At 36.6% G+C, this 22,339-nt stretch overlaps 1 protein-coding gene across 7 annotated transcripts in view; it reads left to right on the top strand.

Annotated features, from left to right (window-relative positions):
- The window catches only part of PARG (poly(ADP-ribose) glycohydrolase), a 135,795-nt gene that overhangs the window by 13,043 nt on the left and 100,413 nt on the right, over window positions 1–22,339 (top strand). For all 7 annotated transcript variants that reach the window (XM_040485732.1, XM_040485731.1, XM_040485734.1 and 4 more), the window contains 3 exons: window positions 3,636–3,758; window positions 3,875–3,958; window positions 10,111–10,185. In XM_040485732.1, the coding sequence (XP_040341666.1) occupies window positions 3,636–3,758; window positions 3,875–3,958; window positions 10,111–10,185 (282 nt within the window). The remainder of the gene's footprint in view (window positions 1–3,635; window positions 3,759–3,874; window positions 3,959–10,110; window positions 10,186–22,339) is intronic.

The following is a 22,339-nucleotide window of genomic DNA, read 5'->3' as shown; positions in this document are numbered from 1 at the left end:
TTGTACCCCTCCCTGTTTATATATTATTTTTGTTTCCCTTTCCTTATGTTCATCTGTTTTGTCTCTTAAAGTCCTCATATGAGTGAAGTCATATGATATGTGTCTTTCTCTGACTAATTTCACTTCGTATAATACCCTCCAATTCCATCCATGTAGTTGCAAATGGCAAGATTTCATTCTTTTTGATTGCCAAGTAATAACTCCATTGTATATATATACCACATCTTCTTTATCCATTCATCTATCGATGGACATTTGGGCTCTTTCCATACTTTGGCTATTGTGGATAGTGCTGCTATAAACATGGGGGTGCATGTGTCCCTTCGAAACAGCACACCTGTATCCCGTGGATAAATGCCTAGTAGTGCAATTGCTGGGTTGTAGGGTAGTTCTATTTTTAGTTTTTTGAGGAACCTCCATACTGTTTTCCAGAGTGGCTGTACCAGCTTGCATTCCCAATACTGAGAGAGATTTAAGTGTAAATTGAGTAGTAGGTTGATACAAGCTTTAGCTGTGATCCCTAGCTTTCAATTTCAAGTTTTGTATTTCTTAGTCTCAATTTCATGTATTGATGCTAGCATAAGTAAAAGTTATTATAAAAGTTATAATAGTTTTATTTGATTTAAATATAATGAATTAATGTCAGATTTCTTAGGGGGAAAAAGAGTTCTGCTATTTAAGAAAGTTTGAAAATCATTGAGATAGGGTAATGTGGAAATAAAAAAGAAAATAGTTGGTTGCTTTGTTTTGAGGTAAAATTGATAGGATATGGTGAATTCTTAAATATGGGTGAAGAGGGAAAATGCAGGTAAAATTAAGAAAAAGCCGAGTGACTGACAAGATGTTACTGGTGGAAAATTTGGAGAAGAGATTGGGGAGGTAAGTGATATTTTGACTTTACTGCCTTTCTTTATACCACTGCCCATAAAGAAAACCCAAATTATCCTATACTGTCATTTTTTAATCTCTGTAATTACTGTTTATTTTTAGATATCCAATAATGTTTGAATGTTTAGAATCTTTAAAATCTTTATTTTTATTATAAAAGTAGTACAAGGTCATTGTAAAAAAAAGATGCACGTCTCATGTGATAGTATATAACTCAAAATCCAAGTCTCAGTCCTGTTTCAGAGTTTTGGTGGATTAACTTCTAGATTCTTTTTTTGAATATGGTAATATGATATATATGTAATTAATAGTTATTAAATAAACAGCCCAAGTTTCATTTCCAAGATGCCAGATATTAATAGTTATGAAATTTAAAGTAGTAAAGTAAAGCTGATATTTACCATTAGAAATGTAAGGCAGGCTGGAAGCGCCTGGTTGGCTCAGGCGGCCAAGCATCCAACTCTTGATTTCAGTTCAGGTTATGATCTTGTGGTTTGTGAAATCGAGCCTCAGCTCTGAGACTGTTTGGGATTCTCTCTCTCCTTCTCTCTATGCCCCTTTCCCACTCTAGCACATGTTTGAATGCGTGCTCTCTCTCTCAAAATAAATAAACATTAAAAAAAAGGGGGGGGGCGCCTGGGTGGCTCAGTCGGTTGGGCGTCTGACTTCAGCTCAGGTCATGATCTTGCGATTTGAGAGTTCGAGCCCCATGTCAGGGGCTTTGCTGATAGCTCAAGAGCCTGAAGCCTGCTTCGGATTCTGTGTCTCCCTCTCCCTCTCCCCTGCTCATGCTCTGTGTCTCTCTGTCTCTCAATAATAAACGTTAAAAAAAAATTTTAAAAAAAAAGGCAGTCTGAAATTGCAGGGACATGACATTTGGTGCTTGATTATCTTTAAAGACATGATAAACACACATGCAGGCACACAAACACATATACACACACATATGCACATACAGATGCCCACACACAAAGCATACTTTCATGTATATGATATGTTCCCCTGTCTGTGGAGCTGGACTGGTACCTGTTTTGTCACCTCTGATTACATGGGATATCTTTACAAAGTCACCTTCGGGGACTTCATCTGGAGTTGAAAATACTTTTAGCATAATTATTGACTCTTGACAATTCTTTCTTCTGACTATTCTTGTTCTTTGGCTTCTATGATAACATATAATCCTAGTTTTCTTTCTGTCTCCTTAGCCATTTATTATATTCCTTTAGTTTTTCTGGCATATGTGTTAAATATTGTTAGAGCTCCTCAAGGCTTTTCCATAGGTCCTGTTTTCTTCTCTCTCTCTGGGTGGTCTTCTCCCACAACTTTATTTCTCTTGAGTGCTTATTGGATAGTCTTCCTTTCTATAAGCTGTTCCCTTTTTGAGGAACAGTCTTCCTTTCTTCTTTTTCCTAGTTCTTTTTATCCTTTGAAGTTCAGCTCAATTGCCATTTCCTCAAGGAAGTCTTTTTTTTTTTTTGATGAGTTTATTAGTATTTTTTTTTCAAGTTTATTTATTTTGAGGGAGACAGATACAGCATGAGTTGAGGGCACAGAAGAGAGGTAGAGAGAGAGAATGCCAAGCTGGCTTCGCACTGTCAGTGCAAAGGGCTTGACATAGGCCTTGAACTCACAAACTGTGAGGTCATGACTTGAGCCAACACGAAGAGTCAGATGCTTAACTGACTGAACCACCTAGGCACCCCAAGGAAACCTTCTCTAAGCTCACCGGTAAGTTGGAATTGTCTGAAATAGATTCTCATATACCACGAACCTTTCGCTCATAACAGATTACAGTTCAAATTTTATATTACTGTGATGGTTTGATTATTTGCAGTGAAGTACTAATTCATGCTACAACATGGATGAACCTTGAACACATTACATCAAGCCAAAGAGGCCAGACACAAAAGGCTATATGTTGTATAATTCCATTTATATGAAGTGTCCAGAATAGGCAAAATGTGTAATTTTTCATGTTTCAAATATCGCATTTCTCAAATGTTTACTTAATGCTTATTATAAGCAGCATATGTGTATGTGTACACATACATGTGTATTTACATATGTATATATTTCTATACGTATGCTTACAGAAACACATAAGTCAGGTTCTATCATAAATATTCCGAATCCACAGTTAATATGGTTATTATTCTCAAGAAGTTTATAGTCTAGTGGGAGAAGGAAAAACAGGTGTGATCTGGTATGGTAATGATCTAATAAAACAAGAGGGAGTAAACTGTCCTTAAAAAGTTTTGAAAACTTCTTAAAGAAAATGAAAATTGAGCTGAGCGTTGAAGGTCATGATAGATGTTTAACCAGATAGTGTATGGGTAAGAGGGGATGTTAAAAACTGGGGACTTCATTTGGAATCATAGAGGGGAGCCATTGTAGGATTAGAAGCCTGGGAATACTTTAGAAAGATAATGTTCCCAAGTGGGGATGAGGGCTTAATGGGGGATGAATGTGTCTGGGAGCAGTTGGAGTTATGGGGGCCTAGAAGGTAAGCAATAATGAGGACCAGGGACCTAGAAGGGGTAGAGCTAGAATGACCAAACATGATGATTTGGAAGCTGATCAAATGAAGATAAGGAGTAGGAACAGCTGAAGAAGGCTTCTGAGATTTCTTGCCTGGGAGCTGGTTTGTATTTCATAGCATTTGCTTTGGCTGCTTTCTTTGGGTTGTTTTGTGCAATATACACCTAGTTTTTATGCACTTAGAGTTTTCTTGTTTCCCTCTCTTTCAGGTAGACCTTTTGCGAGCAGGAGAAGTTCCTAAACCTTTTCCAACACATTTTAAAGATTTGTGGGACAATAAGCATGTTAAGATGCCTTGTTCAGAACAAAACTTGTACCCTGTGGAAGATGAGGTAAGTACAGAACAGATGTTCTTTTAGTCTTTGAAAATCAGTTTAGTGTGTGCTTATTTGAGTGCTGATTCTGTGATCCAACAGATAATTTAATCTGTTTTTCCTTTTCCTTAAAGAATGGTGAGCGAACTGCAGGGAGCCGGTGGGAGCTCATTCAGACTGCACTTCTCAACAAATTTACACGACCCCAAAACCTGAAGGTAGTTGTTTTTGCTCTTCTTGCTTCATGTTTGTCATTCTTTGAGATGGGCCCTGTATTTCCCTCCAAGACATTTTCTGATCTTTAAGAGACTCAGGTAACAGCATTATTGGTATGCAAAATGCTTGTTTCCTGAGGAACTTTCTTAAGAGACATTCTTGGTTTCCATTCCATCACCAGGAAATGAGTAGAAGAATTGAGAGTTGTAAATGACTTGCCTGGAGCCACACAGAATAATTTGGAGAACCAGGAATAAGACCTTTGTTTCTTGATTCCCCATCCAATTTCCTTCCGACCAAGCTTCTCTTTTATTTTTTAGAATTATCATGTTTCTGAAATGTCTTTAAAAGTAAATCAGGGAAGAATTATGACTTCAGCTGTATTTGCCCAAGGGGAACTGAGTTTCCTAATGATTAAAGTATACATTAAACATTCTGTTTTGTATTGCTGTTAATATAGCTTCTAGCAGTCTGATTATTTATTAATCTTACATTTTGGCAATCATTCATTTTTTATTTTTTTTTCAATATTTCACTTAAGAGTATAAGGGCAACTATTAGATTATTTTTCTAATATCTAAAATATGAGTGAGTATGTTTTTTGGCACTATAGCCATGTAAACTTTTAAAGTTTTTATAACTATAAACCATAACAGATTTTTCTATACTTGTGTGAAAATGGGTTTCATTTTCTTTGAGAGACTTAGTTTGTTGTGCACAGTTTCTCAGTGTTTTTTTTAAGTTTTTTTTTTTTTTTTTAAATTTTTTTTTTTCAACGTTTATTTATTTTTGGGACAGAGAGAGACAGTGCATGAACGGGGGTGGGGCAGAGAGAGGGAGACACAGAATCGGAAACAGTCTCCAGGCTCTGAGCCATCAGCCCAGAGCCCGACGCGGGGCTCGAACTCGCAGACCGCGAGATCGTGACCTGGCTGAAGTCGGACGCTTAACCGACTGCGCCACCCAGTTTTTTTTTTTTTTTTAATGGGTGTTTATTTTTGAGACAGAGACAGAGACAGAGACAGAGACAGAGTGTGAGCAGGGGAGGGTCAAAGAGAGAGGGAGAGACAGAATCTGAAGCAGGCTCCAGGCTCTGAGCTGTCAGCACAGAGTCCAATGCGGGGCTCGAACTCACGAGCTGTGAGAACATGACCTGAGCTGAAGTCGGATGCTTAACTGAGCCACGCAGGCTCCCCAAGATTCTTAAGTTTTACACTGTTTTTCCATTTATACTTAACAAGTTGTTCTTAAACGTTCCATATGTCTCTATAGCTCCTATTTTTTCTCTATATTGAAAAACATTGGTATGTTGTACCATAATGTATTTTGAAAATTTCATTCGTTATGGATAGTGTTTCTCAATCTTGTAATGTACTTCTTTTAAACGGAAGAAATTATCAGGGAGTGCCAGGATCTGTTGATTTATTTTTAGAATAATGTTAACTGCATATGTACAAACATGAAACTAAATATAAACTATACTTACAGTTAGAGCTATATTAGTTGATTTTTTTCCATTTTAAGCATCATGAACCATCACTTGAGTTATGTTCGTTGTCATAATGAAAACAGTTTGTATTCAGTATTCCCTTTTTGCACAAAAGTTTTTAACCGCTGATGTGAACCTCAAAATAGTATGCTGAGAGACTTTTAAAAATACCATATAAAGAGGGGTGCCTGGGTGGCTCAGTCAGTTAAGTGTCTGACTTTGGCTCAGGTCACGATCTCACAGTTTGTGAAGTCAAACCCTGCGTCGGGTTCTGTGCTGACAGCTCGGAGCCTGGAGCCTGCTCTGGATTCTGTGTCTCCTCTCTCTGCCCCTCCCCAACTTGTGCTCTGTCTTTGTCTCTCAAAAATAAATAAATGTAAAAAAAAAAATTAAAAATACTGTGAAAGAAAAAATTCTTCATTTTGTTTTTACTACTTACTAATCACAAACAATTGGTGGATGTTGGTAGATACAAAGATGGGATCTGTATGGAGAACATCAGCTTGCAAATAAATATGATAGTGAGCATTGTAGTCCAGGTTCTTTCTAATTTGACAGTCCTGAACTACAGTTTATCTCAGGATGGCTCAAAATTTTCACCATTTTTATCAGTTTAAAGCACCAGCCATCGTTTCTACCGTGTCTTTTGTCCTTTGTCCTTTTGTCCTTAAAACCACAATTATAAACTCACAAAAACAGAAGCAGACCACCTCAGAGTACTATCTATACTCCATTTGAGAAACACTGTGTTAGCTCCTTACGGCCTTAGAAACAGCATTATTTAAAATTTCATATTTTTTCTTTTAAGCATGAACGCAGAATAATCATAGTGTTCTAAATTACCTTGTCTGCTCACCTCTTTAGCAATTCCTTAGTGTGCCAATGATTACTTTAGGAAGGGGTAACTGCTTTACTCTGAATTTCCTTTTCTTGTTTAGTTTATGGTAGATTCACCAGAACAGAGTAATCCATTGAGATTTTCTTCTATCTGCTTATGGTAATTGTTTTCTTTGCTGAAAGAACACTATGGAGGGAGGAACATTAAGTCTCTCTTACTGAGTATAATAATCTTTTTGCCACTTTTATTTGATATTGAGTTAAGGGAGGTTAGAAATGTTAACAATTTTTAAAAGAATTGTCTCCTTAAAAATTAGTTTACACAGTAATATTTCTATAAATGATGTGTCTGATGATTTACAAAGAATGGACCTGTCCGTGCTTTAATTATGCTTATTATGAATTATAAATTAAAAGAAACCTCAATAGGTGATAGCTGAGAATACAGAATAGCATCCAGTTTTTAATAGGAGACCTTGTGGTAGACTCCTTTTGAGACTTGAAGACTAAAGTAAAAGTAAATATTAGTCAAGAGTTATTGCTAATTATAAATCCCATAAAAGAATTAGAGTATGAATTTTAGAGTGTAAAATGTTTTTTCTTACTAACTTTGAAGAATCATTTACATAAAAGAAAATGCATGCTTTTAAAGTATGTAATTTGATGACATTTGACATCCGCACATACTCGTCAAGCCCCCACCCTAATCAAGATACAGAACATTTCTGTCACCTCCGAAGATTCCTCTAATCCCTTTACAGTTGATTCCTCTTTCTGAACTGTCCTCAGGCAGTATTGATCTGCCTTTTTCTTTTTTCTTTTTTTACTGGAGATTAGTTTATATTTTACATAATGGAATCACATAGTACATATGCTAGTATTTCTGGCTTCTTTCACTCAGAATGAAAACTTTCAAGATTCATCCATGTTGTTGAGTATGTCAACAGTTTGTTGCAGTACATGTGTTGTTTGTCCTTTTAATCTCTATTAATAATAGACTTTGCTATTTAATACCTTGTATGAGGTTCTGAAGTCAGATACCAGTGATTAGAAAAAATCCTTAAAATTTTCTCTTAATGGAAAATTTTATATCGTGGCTGTGAGAAAAATAAAAGCTTTTTCTTACCATACTATTTTATGATTGACGCTTTTCCTTTTTGAAGGAACTTGGATATCCCCTGAATCCAAGTAATAATATGCATTGTTGACTCACTTTTTAATCTGGATGCTTGGTGATTGTTTATATGGCATGAAATATTTTTCAGGAAACTCTTTGGCAGAGTATTCATTTTTTTTTTTTTTTAATTTTTTTTTCAACGTTTATTTATTTTTGGGACAGAGAGAGACAGAGCATGAACGGGGGAGGGTCAGAGAGAGGGAGACACAGAATCGGAAACAGGCTCCAGGATCTGAGCCATCAGCCCAGAGCCCGACGCGGGGCTCGAACTCACGGACTGCGAGATCGTGACCTGGCTGAAGTCGGACGCTTAACCGACTGCGCCACCCAGGCGCCCCGAGTATTCATTTTTAAAAACAGTTACTTATGGGGGCGCCTGGGTGGCTCAGCTGGTTGAGCGTCCAACTTTGGCTCAGGTCATGATCTTGCAGTTTGTGAGTTTGAGCCCCGCGTCGGGCTCTGTGCTGACAGCTCAGAGCCTGGAACCTGGAGAGTCTGTGTCTCCTCTCTCTGCCCTTCCCATGCTCATGCTCTGTCTCTCAATAATAAATAAATGTTAAGAAAAAAAACTTTAAGAAAAACAGTAACTTCTGAGGAAATTTAGAAGATTTATAATAATGTAACTATTTTTCAAACTTACATACACCTTCAGTAAAACAAAATTGGGGGTGTGTACTATAAATACAAATAGTTGTTTATAAATTCTACATGTTTATTATTTTGTTAATATAATATGTACATTATAAAATATAACCAAAGTAGAAATTTAAAAGGATGAGATAAAATATAATTGTAAATACAGTTGACCCTCAAGCAACACAGGTTTGAACTGTACCAGTCTCCCGTGTAGATTGTTTTGATAATACAGTACTGTAAATGTATTTTCTTTTCCTTATAATTTTCTTAATAATGTTTTTTTCTCTAGCTTACTTGATTGTCAGAATATAGTATATAATACATATAACATGCAAAACATGTTAACTATGTTATCACTAAGGCTCGGATCAACAACAGGCTATTAGTGTAGGTAAATTTTGGAGGGAGTCAGAAGTTACATGCAGATTTTCAATCCTTGTGCTGTTCCTGCATCCACTATAATAGTTCTTTCTGCATGACTACTGGATTGTCTTATGCATACCCCACTCTGGTGTTAAATAAAATTCATCGGAGTAAGTTTTAAAGATCTTACTGGCTTTTATTCAATGATTTATGAATTAAGCAGTATCTTATATAGCAGATGGAAAGACACTCTAAGAAGCTGTAGGAAATGAAAGACTTTTATAGGCAGAAGTGAGTGGGAGCAAGGAAGTTATATTAGGAAAAAATAGAGTGGTTGTGGTCGTCACCTTCCTGTAGGGGATGGCAGAGTTCTGTCAGGCTGATTAACTAGTTCTGACCATCTGATTTCTCATTGACTGGTTTAAGATTCCATTTGTGGGAGAGGCTGAAACTAATTAAGTTTTGTCTCTGGTTGGTGGCATAAGCGACTCCTTTTGGGACCTGTTTTGTTTTTATTGCTGGTAACAAGAAAAAAGTACTGCCTATTCAGTTAAATGTTACACCAGTAGATGGCGTGCTATTTTGACTTTTCACTACATAAATAAGTAATTTATATGAACTGCTGGGGGAAGATAACCATTTATATGTAGCTTATAAAAAATAGCTGATAGGGGCGCCTGGGTGGCGCAGTCGGTTAAGCGTCCGACTTCAGCCAGGTCACGATCTCGTGGTCCGTGAGTTCGAGCTCCGCGTCGGGCTCTGGGCTGATGGCTCAGAGCCTGGAGCCTGTTTCCGATTCTGTGTCTCCCTCTCTCTCTGCCCCTCCCCCGTTCATGCTCTGTCTCTCTCTGTCCCCAAAATAAATAAACGTTGGGGAAAAAAAAAAATTAAAAAAAAAATAGCTGATAATAAAGGCAAAAAACCAATTTTATGCCTTAGGGCAGTGTTTCTCAATCTTTATTTCATTATTGCCATCTCTCCCAGAAAGTACTCTTCCCATGAAATTTTAATACTACAAGTACATTATATATTGGCATGTATAGTGTAACCCTATTGATAGCCAACAATCATTATAATATTTAAATTTTTTTATCTCCAAGATCCAATTTTTGTCCACTGAGAGTGTATCATTTCTGTTTATAATGTAAACGTTAAGAGTTTGGATTTTTTTTTTTCCTATTACTTGACGTTTCTAATCGCATTTTTTTTTTTTAAAGAACCTTTGCTGTCATTTCTTTTAAATTTTTTTTTTTTACATTTATTTATTTTTGAGAGACAGAGACAGAGCACAAATTGTGGAGAGGCAAAGAGAATGAGACACAGAATCCGAAGAAGGCTCCAGGCTCTGAGCTGTCAGCACAGAGCCTGATGTGGGGCTCGAACTCACAAACCCTGAGATCATGACCCGAGCCGAAGTCGGACGCTCAACCGACTGAGCCACCCAGGCGCCCCTCTAATCTCATTTTTCTTAAGTGGATAATAATTAGTGTGTATTCTGTTTGTTCATAGCTACTGATGTGGAGTAGCTAATGGTAAGAGGAAGGTTAATGCTGGTTAAGAAATTTACTGGAAGTAGTTCATAAAGAAGAAAGGTTATTCATAAATAAATTACTTGACTGTGTCATGAAGTTTTGTTTATGCTTTTTCCATAGGATGCTATTTTGAAATATAATGTGGCATATTCTAAGAAATGGGACTTCACAGCTTTGGTTGATTTCTGGGATAAGGTAAAAGTATGCTTATTTCTTTAACTATGAAAATGATGTAAGTCTAAAAATTTTGAGAAAAATACCCATAAATCTTTTGCACTAACATAATTACTATCCTTTATTTTTGTGAAAAATATTTCCTGTTATATGTATATTTTAGCTGCTAATTTTGAATTTTTCTTTTTTCTCTCATGAAGAGAATACTGTTATATTGTTATACAATCATCATTATTAATGGCTACTTGATACGTCATGATTAGAAACATCAAGGTTGCATTCAGTTTTACTCTGTTCTCAATTACAGTGTAGTAACATCTTTACGTGTGTGTGTGTGTACACACACATATACACAGACACACATACGTGTATATATATATATATATGTTTTCCCAGATTTGATATTGTTTGTTTAGGTGATTCCCAGTAAGTAGATGGCTAGGTCAAAGGACACAAAAAAACTTTTTATGGCTCTGGGTTTATGTTGTAAAATTATTTTCCACAGGAAATTGTAGTAATTTTGTATACCATCTTCAATGGGTAAGAATACCACTTTCATAGTAGTGTGGAAGAATAGGTGTCATCCACTGCTATTTGAAAAAATAAGAGTATACCTTTTTTTCTTAACATTTTATTTTGAAATAATGATAGATTCATGTGAAATTGCAAAGAAATGTGCAGGGAGGTCCTGTGCACACTTCATCCCACCTTCCCTGATGTCAATTGCTTAAATAAATACAATATATTACCAAACCCAGGAAGTTGACATAAAGGATTATTTAGATTTTATCAGTTATACCTGTACTCACTTGTGAGTGTAGTTATATAACCGTAGCTTTGTGTAACCACACCAGAGTCAAGGTACAGAGCTATTCCATCACCACAGTGCTCACTGGTGCTGCCTGTTATTGCCACACAAATTCCCACCTAACTTCCAGCAACCACTGTCTGTTCTCCATCTTTATAATTTTGTTATTTCAGAAAGGTTACAGTGTGTAACCTTTTCAAATTGCCTTTTCTCACTCAATATAATTCCTTTGAATCCACCAAGAGTTTGTTCCTTTTTATTGCTAAATAACATTCCATGATATGGATGTATCACACTTTAACTATAGATGATTTCAGGACATTTGGGTTGTTTCCAGTTTTTTGCTGTTTCAACTAAAACTACTTAGAACTTTCACATGCAGGTTTTTGTAAGAATATAGTGCACAAACATTTCTCTGGGATAAATGCCCAAGAGTGTGATTTTGAATTGTTTGATAAATGTATTTTTAGTTTTAGAAGAAACTGCTAATTACTTTTGCTAGGTAAGTAAGCCCCCCCAAAGAAAGATAACTTGTATATAGAGTCCATTTTCTTATGTTTGTACAATTTGATTCTTTTGCTCACATTATTTTTAGTTATCCGTATTACTTATGCTCCATTTACTAATAATTAGTACTGATTTTGGAGCGGGAACATTTTGAATGAAATATTTTCAATTTTACACAATTCTCTCTTACCTAATAGAGAATAAATATTGAACTTTGAACTTGTCCTATGTATTTTATATTGAGACCTTTCCCTCTTTGGCCTTTTTTTCAGATAAATGACTCTGAGGCAAATAACATAATTATCGTTATTCCTATCATAAACGAGTGGTTGCGATTTAGAGATGGGCTTTCTTGGCCAAAGTGACATAGTTTGTTCATGACAGGATACTGTAACTAGAGCAGTGTTCTTTCCACTATTGTCTGCAATCAGAATATGATATCCCTCGGCACACATCCTTCCCTCCTACTTGCTGCCTCATTTTCTCTGTAATAAAAGACTGATATGCCACTTACCTCTGTTGAAATTCTGTCTCCCCAGACTCACATTTTCCTTTCTGATCCCTCCAAAATGAGATGTCACCTTTCTTTGAATTTCCATGTGGATTTTTAAATTTATCTTGTGGCACTCTCTCTTTGCCTTGCTTTATTCTTGATGAGATGTTGACATCCTCTACGACATTAAAAGTTTTGTGGAACAGAGACTGTGTCATTTCTTAGTTTTGTGTTTCTTGTAGCACATACATAATGCCTTACATATAGTGAGTGCTCCTTAAGTATTATAGACTGGATTTCAACAGATCAAGTAGTCATACTGGTTTTCAGAGATACCAAAGTCAGGAGACTATTAAAAAGTAATGGTTCAAGTTAATAAAAATTGTTGTTTTTCTGATTCCTGCTCCTATATCCTGTAATACATACAACATACCTAAATATAACAGACTCTTTTCTGAGCATTTTTAGCTAGTGATGTTCCAATGTTCTTATCAGTTCATTTCTTGTGATGTTATTATATGGAAGATCTGTCTGTCCTTTTGGACTGTTGCTGGTAATTTAAAAGAACGTGGTTAATTACATTGTCAGTAATTACACATTAAGACTATTGTCAATCTGTGTAGTCACTACTTCCTGTTAATTTGGAAGAGCCTAAAAATATAATGCAATTGACAGTGGTATAAATAATACCACCATCCTTTTTTTTCCAGAAATATTTTTATTATCTCATAAAGAATGAGACAGCATGATATACAGCAGTGGCTCTCAGATTTATTATGTATCTGAATCCTGGAGGGCTTGTTAGAATGCAGATTGTAGCCCACCATCCTCTCTGAGAATCTGATTAACTAGGTCTGGAGTAGGACCTGAGACATTTTGCATTTCTAACAGGTTCATAGGTGATATTGTTGCTGCTGGTTTGGGAACCTTACTTTGAGAACCACTGGTGCAGAAAAGATCATAGAATTGGAAATGAGAATCATAGGGGGGCACCTAGGTGGCTCAGTCAGTTGAGGTTCTGACCTTGGCTTGGCTCGGGTCATGATCTCCCAGTTCGTGAGTTCAAGCCCCACATTGGGCACATCTGCTCAGCCTGCTTCAGATCTCCTGTCCTTCTCTCTCTGTCCCTCCCCCACTTGTGCTTTCTCAAAAATAAATATTTAAAAAAATGGCTCTTAAAAAAAAAAAAAGAGAGAATCATGGGTTCTTAGTCTCAACTCTGTATAAACTTGGGCAGGCCACGTGACTTCAGCCTTAGTGTCCTTATTTGTTAACAAAATAACCACTTACTCTACCTTAATGTCATGTTTTAAGGATCCAGCTGACTAATGTATCTGAAATCACTTCAAATTCTGGAGCAATAATCAAATATGTTATTACTTTTTTACCTGTGAAAAGTTTGTTTTACTGCTTTTAAAAAAAGGTTTTTTGGGGTGCCTGGGTGGTTGCAGTCGGTTAAGCGTCTGACTTCAGCCAGGTCACGATCTCACGGTCTGTGAGTTCGAGCCCCGCCTCGGGCTCTGGGCTGATGGCTCAGAGCCTGGAGCCTGTTTCCGATTCTGTGTCTCCCTCTCTCTCTGCCCCTCCCCCCGTTCATGCTCTGTCTCTCTGTGTCCCAAAAATAAATAAAAAAACATTGAAAAAAAAATTTTTTTTTAAAAAAAGGTTTTTTTTTTTATCATTAACACTATCTGAATTGTAGAAATAAACAAAACAATAAAAATTGTCCATGATTTTGCTTCCCAGAAACAATCACTCTTAACATTTAAAAAATAAATGTAATTTTATCCACCTGTGCATATTAAATGTGGATTTTTTTTTAAGTTTGTGTATTTGAATAGAGAAAAAGCATGAGTGGGGAAGGGGTAGAGAGGGAGAGAGAGAGAAAATCTCAAGTAGATGCGGGGCACAGACTCAAAAACCAAACCTGTGAGGTCATGACCTGAGCTGAAGTTGGATGCTTAACTGAGCCACCCAGGCGCCCCTAAATATGGATTTTTAAAAATATTATTTTACAGTGTACATCTTGGTGCCTGAATCTTTTGTATCAGTGATTATTTCCTCAGGATATAGAAATATAATCATTGGATCAAAAGGTATGTTGGTTTTTTAGGCCTTCAATACATACTAACGATTCACCTTTCTAGAAGGTTGTGTTGGTTTTCAGTTCTCCTCTCAATGTGTGAGTCCTGTAGCGCAGTGCCCCCCTCTATATATTTAGACTTCCAAAGTGTGATAACACATAAAGCACCCTGTATAGTATCTTCTGCAGAGTCTTACTATGTTTGCTAAATTTGTTGCCTAGGAAAGTGTTGCTATAAGATAATTCAAGCCTCTTAGAAGAGTAATTCTTGGTTAGGATAAAGTAATTTTCTAGCAACTATAGTGGTATTATGGGAATGAGAACTCTGTAGTTGAAATGACATTACTTCTCAGACTCTAAGCAGGTAATTTTATGAATAAAACATGAGGTTTATAATACATATTATAAATTTAAAATTACTTGCTTTTAAAGTTTGAGATCATTTTTTTCCTGGGTATATCCTCTAAATATTACATTTTTTCATAGACCGGAAGAAATGTGTTCAGCTACTTTTGAGGAAAGGAGGAAAAAAGGAAACAGTATTTATTGAAGACATATTATTAAAAGGAATATATTATTGAATTTAATCCTCAAACATTTTTGTAAAATATAGATAGTACATTCAATTTAGAGAGGAAAGTAGATTTAGAGAGCTTAAGTAATTTGGTCAACATTATACAAATATTGAATGAATTCACCAATGAAGTATTGAGGAATCTAGATTAAAAAAAAATTTTTTTTTAACGTTTATTCACTTTTTGAGAGACAGAGACAGAGTGTGAGTGGGGCAGGGGTAGAGAGAGAGAGGGAGACACAGAATCCAAAGCAGGCTCCAGGCTTTGAGCTTGTCAGCACAGAGCCTGATGCGGGGCTCAAACTCATGAACTGTCAGATCGTGACCTGAGCCGAAGTCGGACGCTTAACCGAGCCACCCAGGTGCCCCTAGATTTTTTTTTTAAGTTTTAAAAACTTATTGAGACAGAGAGACAGTTTGAGTGGGGGAAGGGCAGAGATTGAGGGAGATACTGAATCTGAAGCAGGGTTCTAGGCTCTGAGCTGACAGCACAGAGCTCAACACGGGGCTCGAACTCACAAACCATGAAATCATGACCTGAGCTGAAGTTGATCGCTTAACCGACTGAGCCACCCAGGTGCCCCTTGGGGAATCTAGATTTGAGCTCAGTTCAGTTCCAGCCAAAATAGCTGACCAGTAACCATTCATTGAATATATGAAGGACTCTTAGACTTTAAGGCCTGTGTTTTTTGTATTGTGATGGTGTTTGTCCCTTAAAGAACACTGAACACTCTTATATAGAAGGCATTGTATTATTAAAGATGGGGAATTGATTGACAGTCTTAATCATCAGAAAGCATGTCCGTAGATGACTATAATAGAGTCTAGTGGGTCATGGAAGGGGAAGAGAGTTTTATTTGGGTCACGGGACAGATATTATAGAGGACATGGTATTTGAGTGGTAGAGTGTAAAATGTATAGAGGAGACATAGTTAAAGGAAATATATTACACAAATAGTCTGTGAAATCCCTTGACTTCTTTCACTTAGCACGATGTTTACAAGTTTACCTATGTTGTAACATGTATCAAATACTTGATACCTTTTTATTGCTGAATAATATTCCATTGTGTGAGTATACCGCATGTTGTTTATCCATTGATAATTTGATAGATGTTTGGGTTGTTTTGACTTTTTGGCTATTACCATTAGTGTTGCTGTGAACATTTATGTGTAGGTTTTTGTGTGGGCATATTTCTTCACTTCTCTTGAATGTATACCTAGAAATTGTTGGATTGTGTGGTAACTTGTTTCATATTTTAAAGAGCTGTCAGACTGTTGATCAAAGTGGCTACATTGTTACATAATCATGCCAACAATGCACAAGGATTTCTTGCTTGTTAATGTGTGTCCTTTTGATTTTAGCCATTCTGGTTGGTGTGAAGAAGTATATCACACCAGAAATGGTTTGCATTTCTCTAATGACTGATGTTAAACATCTTTTCATGTGCTTATTGGCCATTTGTATAGCTTCTTTTGAGAAATATCCATTCAAATCTTTTGTGCTTTTGAAAAAAATGGGTTATTTGTTGTTGCTTTTAAGTTTATTTATTTATTTTGAGAGAGAGAACACAAGTGGGGAAGGGTAGAGAGAGAGGGAGACAAAGAATCCCAAGCAGGCTCCACATCACCAATGCAGAGCCCCTTACGGGGCTCGAACTCAAACCCTCACAAACCGTTAGATCATGACTTGAGCCGAAGTGGGATGCTTAACCAACTGAGCCATCCAGGCACCCTAATTATGTTTTTTATTTTATTTTATATTTTATTTTATTTTATTTTATTTTATTTTATTTTATTTTATTTTATTTTATTTTATTTTATATTTTATGTTATGTTATTTATGTTTATTCTTGAGAGAGAGAGAGAGAGAGACAGTGTGAGCTGGGGAGGGGCAGAGAGGGAGACACAGAATCTGAAGCAGGCTCCTGACCCGTAGTTGGATGCCCAACCGACTGAGCCACCCAGGCACCCTGTTTTTTTATTAGTGAGTTGTAAGTGTCCTTTAAGTTTTAAGTTCCTTATAAGAATATGATTTGCAGAGATTTTCTATTTTATAGGTTGTCTTTTCATTTTCTTGTATCCTTTGAAGCATAAATTTTTAAAAAATTTGACAAAGTCTGATTTTTTTTTGTCTCTGTTTTTGTTGTCATATCTAAAAAAGCTAATCCAAAGTCACAAAGATTTACTCCTTTGTTTTCTTCCATGATTTTTTTTTTTAATGTTTATTCATTTTTGAGAGCAAGACAGAGCGTGAGTGGGAGAAGGGCGGAGAGAGATGGAGACACAGAATCTGAAGCAACCTCCAGGCTCTGAGCAGCACAGAGCCTGACACGGGGCTTGAACCCATAAACTCTGAGATCATAACCTGAGCCAAAGTCAGGTGCTTCACCAAGTGAGCCACCCGTGTGCCCCTACATCCACAAATGTTATGGTTTTAGCTCTTACGCTTAGGTCCAAGACCCATTTTGAGTTAATATGTATATGGTATGAATTAGCGGCCCACTTTTATTGTTTTGCAGATGGGTACCCATTTTGTGTTATTTTTCATATATTGTAGAGATCTAATTTCGTTATTTTGTATGTGGATATCTGGTTGTCCCAGAACCATTTGTTGAAAAAACTATTCTTATCCCTATTGATTTTTCTTGGCATTCTTTCAAAAACCAATTGACGATAAACATTTATGTGGGCTCTCAGTTCTGTTCCGTTGATCTATATGTCTGTCTTTATGCCCCTATCACACAGTTTTGATTACTAAACTTTGAAGTAAGTTTTAAACTGGGAAGTGTGAGTCTTCCAACTTTGTTCCTTTTCTAGTTTGTTTTGGCCATTTTGGATCTCTTGCATTTCCACGTGAATTTTAGGGTCAGCTTGTTAATTTCTGCAAGGAGTTAGCTGTGAAGGCCAATTTTTATGATATTAATAGGATCCAAACCAATTTTGCATTTTGAGGTAGGACCAGTAATACAGGGAGGGTTACCTTATCAAGTTTTTGACCTGATACTAAATGGCAGGCATATGGGGTGCCTGGCTGGCTCAGTCAGTTAAGCGGCAGGCATAAATTAAGTAACAGAAGACTTATGCTGGTATCAGAATATCCTTGAATCTATGTATCTCTTACTCTTACAAAGATCTCATTTTTGATGCAAAGTTGACCAAACTGATATCATCTTTATCACTTCAATTGTCATATATACATGATTTATTTGTATTTTGTAATTTTCTGGGTTTAAATTGGATACAGTCGTTAATTTTGGTAAAAAGTAGTGTTAAATCTGACATTTTATGACGGCAGTAAAACATGCCATTGATTAAAATACCTGTCACCTTGCTATGAGGTAAAGTAGTCTTTTTTTTATCTCTCTTCTTAATCAAAGTACTCAGACAGGACCTTGTTTCCCCTTTATCAGGTGACCTTGCCCAGAAGCATTCCTGTAAGGGTAATATATAGCAAGTTTTGGTGTGTTTAGTGTAGACCATAAATATGAGGTGATTGCCAAGGTGCTGATGATAGTTTTACAGTTCTTTAGAGAGAGGAGGTATTGCATTTTTGACCTTCTGCTTTTTTTTACTTTGTAAATGTGCAGACGGTTGGAGGAGTCCCTATAACTTTACCAAATATTCATTTATTTTTTCAAGTCTTTGTATATATATTTAATATTTTGTAGTTATATTTAGATATAAGAATATATTTAAGATATTTTAGGATATATTATAAAATTATGTTACAGAGTTTTTTATCATCTTTAGTCTTTAAAAAACTTTTTTTAATTTTTATTTTTGAGAGAGAGGGAGAGAGAGACACAGAGTGTGAACAGGGAAGGGACAGAGAGAGAGGGAGACACAGAACCCGAACCAGGCTTCAAGTTCTGAGCTGTCAGCACAGAGCCCGACACGGGGCTCGAACCCAAAAACCATGAGATTGTGACCTGAGCGAAAGAAAGTCAGACACTCAACTGATCTTTCGTTTTTTTTTTTTTTTTTTTTTAATGTTTATTTACTTTGGGGGGGAGCAGAAAGAGAGGAAAGAGAGAATCCCAAGCAGGCTCCACACTTTTGGTCCAGAGCCTCATGTGGGGCTCATCCCATGAACCTCAAACTCATGACCTGAGCCAAAACCAAGAATCAGACATTCCATTGATTGAGCCACCCAGGTGCCCGTCATCTTTCGTCTTTTTTTTTTTTTAAGTTTAGTTTTGAGAAGAGAGACAGTGTGAGTGGGGGAGGGGTGAAGGGAGAGAAGGAGACACAGAATCCCAAGCAGGCTCTGCACTGTCAGCACAGAGCCCAATGCGGGTCTTGAATTCATGAACCGTGAGATTGTGACCTGAGCTGAAACCAAGAGTCGGATGCTTAACCGACTGAGCCACCCAGGTGCTCCTCCTCATCTTTAGTCTTAATTGTTGTATAATACTCCATTAAATTGATAGATCATTTGCTCAGCCATTCCAGTGTTAGGGATTTAAGGACATCTGTTTGTGGAAAGCATATATCGAGATTCAAGGGTGTTCTTCCTTGTTGTGACTATTATTCTCTTGTCATCAGTGTACTTAATGGAAGACCTTGGATGTTTAATACAGTTGTGTGTTTTTCTGTCCATCAGATCTCCAAAGATATTAATAACCTAGATCTTTACCATGTCACAGCCCATAGAGATAACATTGCCCAGGCCCGCAGTGGTTAGTGAGAAGAAATGTTAGACATATGTGCTAATGGGATTGGAGGAGGAAAATGAGGTCTTCAATGCAAGGGAAACAATTGTTGGCTAGGTTTTAAATTATAAATGAATTATATTTGCTTGGTATTATCTGTGTCCACATTTTAGAGTAGGAGTGCTTCTTAAATGTTGTTTATTAGCAGTCTTTTGGAAATTGTTTACTTAAATGTCACATTGAACTCTGAGTGCCTTTGTAAGGAAAAAAATAAAGTTGAAATTTAACATCATACTAATTTTAATATTTTAACTGCAAAAGTTAAGTTTATTTTGGAGCTGTTAATAAAACCTTGCTTTGGCTAATTCTGTGCATATTTGATTTTGCAACTAAACCTTTATAAAAGGAGGTGTTAATATCCACAGTCATTTAGTGTCATTCCATGGTACAGTTTTACCTAATATTTACACTAGTATTTAATGCAAGAAGTAAAAGACCTAGAATCCTGCTAATCCTTCTATGTGAGCATCCTTATTTGGGATGAGAGTAAGTTTTTACTTCTGTCAGAATCTAGCAAAGATCACAGAGATCTATGTGTTATTTTGTAATTTACAGTTAGATATTTAGATGCTAGTGAGTTGAAATGGCCATTAGTTAGTGTTTTTTTTTTTTTGCATCTTGAGTGCTAATATTGGTCTTCCTCATTGCCAGATGTTGAAAGTGCTAGGAACAAATAATCTGTGTTTTATGGTCCTCCTGTGTGGTGTTCCACGAAATTAAATCCAAGCATTTCTATAATTTATATTCTAAATTTTTTTTTCAACGTTTATTTATTTTTGGGACAGAGAGAGACATAGCATGAACGGGGGAGGGGCAGAGAGAGAGGGAGACACAGAATCGGAAACAGGCTCCAGGCTCTGAGCTATCAGCCCAGAGCCCGACGCGGGGCTTGAACTCACGGACCGCGAGATCGTGACCTGGCTGAAGTCGGACGCTTAACCGACTGCGCCACCCAGGCGCCCCTATAATTTATATTCTAAATAAATTGTCATTGCTAGCATTTTTTTCACAGGAAAGTTTAACAAAATGTCCTATATATTAGAAAAGGTTCTCCATTAATGCATTTTAGAGATGTGTTAAATAGTTCCATATTATAACATCTGTGACACTATTTCTTTTCATTCTCAGTGAGTTAACTTGTGTAATTTACATGACACATTAAAGCTCCAGTAATTCCAGAGGGTTATGTGTGAGGGGGTATGTTTAAGAGAGACTACTTCTGTTTCTGTGATCCTGGCTTCTGTGTTTGGACTTGGGTGGTAGTTAAAAAAATGGATGTTTGCTTTATGAATATTCATTAGACCATATATATGTATGTATATATATGTGTGTATATATATTCTACATATTTCTTGAAAATACACTTCACAATAAATGTAAATGTTAATTTATTCAATATAAAGAACTTTAAAAACTGACTTAAGCAGCAAACTTTTTCAGCAAATGGATTAGTTGTTGAAAAGAAACCTAAAGTTTTTAGTGATTATTTTATTTTCATATCCATGTTCCATTTTATGTCTGGATAGAAAATATAGGAATGAATAGGCCTCTTATTTCCTCACTTCTGTCGGTTTATCCATAAAGGCTGCCATAAATAACAAAATGAGGGGATTATTATCATGATTATGATTATTATTATTACATCTGTGACTGCTAAAGTAGAGAGTGAGAGGTAGGAGTACAGGAATGAGTAGACATTTACAAATAAAAGATGGAAAAACTTACACTTTAAAGTAGAAAGGTTTTGTTGCTGTGATTAGGCTAGTAATATATTCCTCTTTGAAAACCAGTTTTGAAGTTTTTTAAAACTTATTTATTTATTTAAAAAAATTTTTAATGTTTATTTATTTTTGAAAGAGAGAGACAGAGTACAAGCTGGGGAGGGGCAGAGAGAGAGGGAGACATAGAATCTGAAGCACGTTCCAGGCTAGCCGTCAGCACAGAGCTCTACGCGGGGCTCAAACTCAAGAACTGTGAGATTCAAGAACCTGAGCCAAAGTCAGACACTTAACCAACTGAGCCACCCAGGCGCCCCTTAGCTTATTTATTTAGAGAGGGTGTATACATACATGAGGGGTGGGGAGGAGCAGAGAAAGAAGAGAGAGAGAATCCCAAGCAGTCTCCACACTGACAATATGGAGCCCAGTGTGGGGCTTGAACTCACAAACCATGAGATCATGACCTGAGCCAAAATCAAGAATCAGACACTTAACCAACTGAGCCACCCAGGTGCTCTGTAATTTAAAATTTTAAAGACAAGTACATTAGAATTCATTATTTCCAAGGTTGAGGGATATACTGTTATATCTGTGTTTAAAATATTTTGAACGTGTGTGAACAATACGTTAAAAATTATAATTCTTGATAGTTTAAAAAATTATAGAAACTCAAAAAAAAAGATGAGCTTGTATTAAACTAGATTATAGGGGCATCTGGGTGGCTTAGTCAGTTGAACATTGACTCTTGATTTCCATTCTGGTCATGATCCCAGGGTGGTGGGATCAAGCCTTATGTTGGGCTCTGTGCTAAGCATGGAGCCTGCATGGGATTCTCTCTCTCTTCTCTCCCTCTCTCTCTTTCTCTCCCTGTCTCTCTGTCTCTCTCTCTCTCTCTGCCCCTCTTCCTGGGTTGCACGCATGCGCGTGCTCTCTCTCTCTCTCAAATTAAAAAAAAAAAAAAAAAAATTAGGGGTGCCTGGCTGGCTCAGTTGGTTGAATGTCTGACTCTTGATTTTGACTCAGGTCATGATCTCATGGTTTGTGGGTTCAAGCCTTGCATTGGGGTCTGCACTGAGAGTGCAAGCCTGCTTGGGATTCTCTGTCTCCCTCTTTCTCTGCCCCTCCCCTGCTTGTGTTCTCCTTTCTGTCTCAAAAATACAAATAAATAAACATTAAAAAAAATAGGATTACAGAAAAAGTTTATCTTACATATAGGATGTCATGACTGGAAGAAATTGTTAAGTTTTAATTCATAGATTTTTTTATGTGATAGAAAGT

The sequence above is a fragment of the Herpailurus yagouaroundi genome, unplaced genomic scaffold, assembly GCF_014898765.1.
Source record: "Herpailurus yagouaroundi ecotype Mexico unplaced genomic scaffold, PumYag 163, whole genome shotgun sequence".
NCBI lineage: Eukaryota > Metazoa > Chordata > Mammalia > Carnivora > Felidae > Herpailurus > Herpailurus yagouaroundi.
This window is presented reverse-complemented; position numbering and strand designations above follow the sequence as displayed.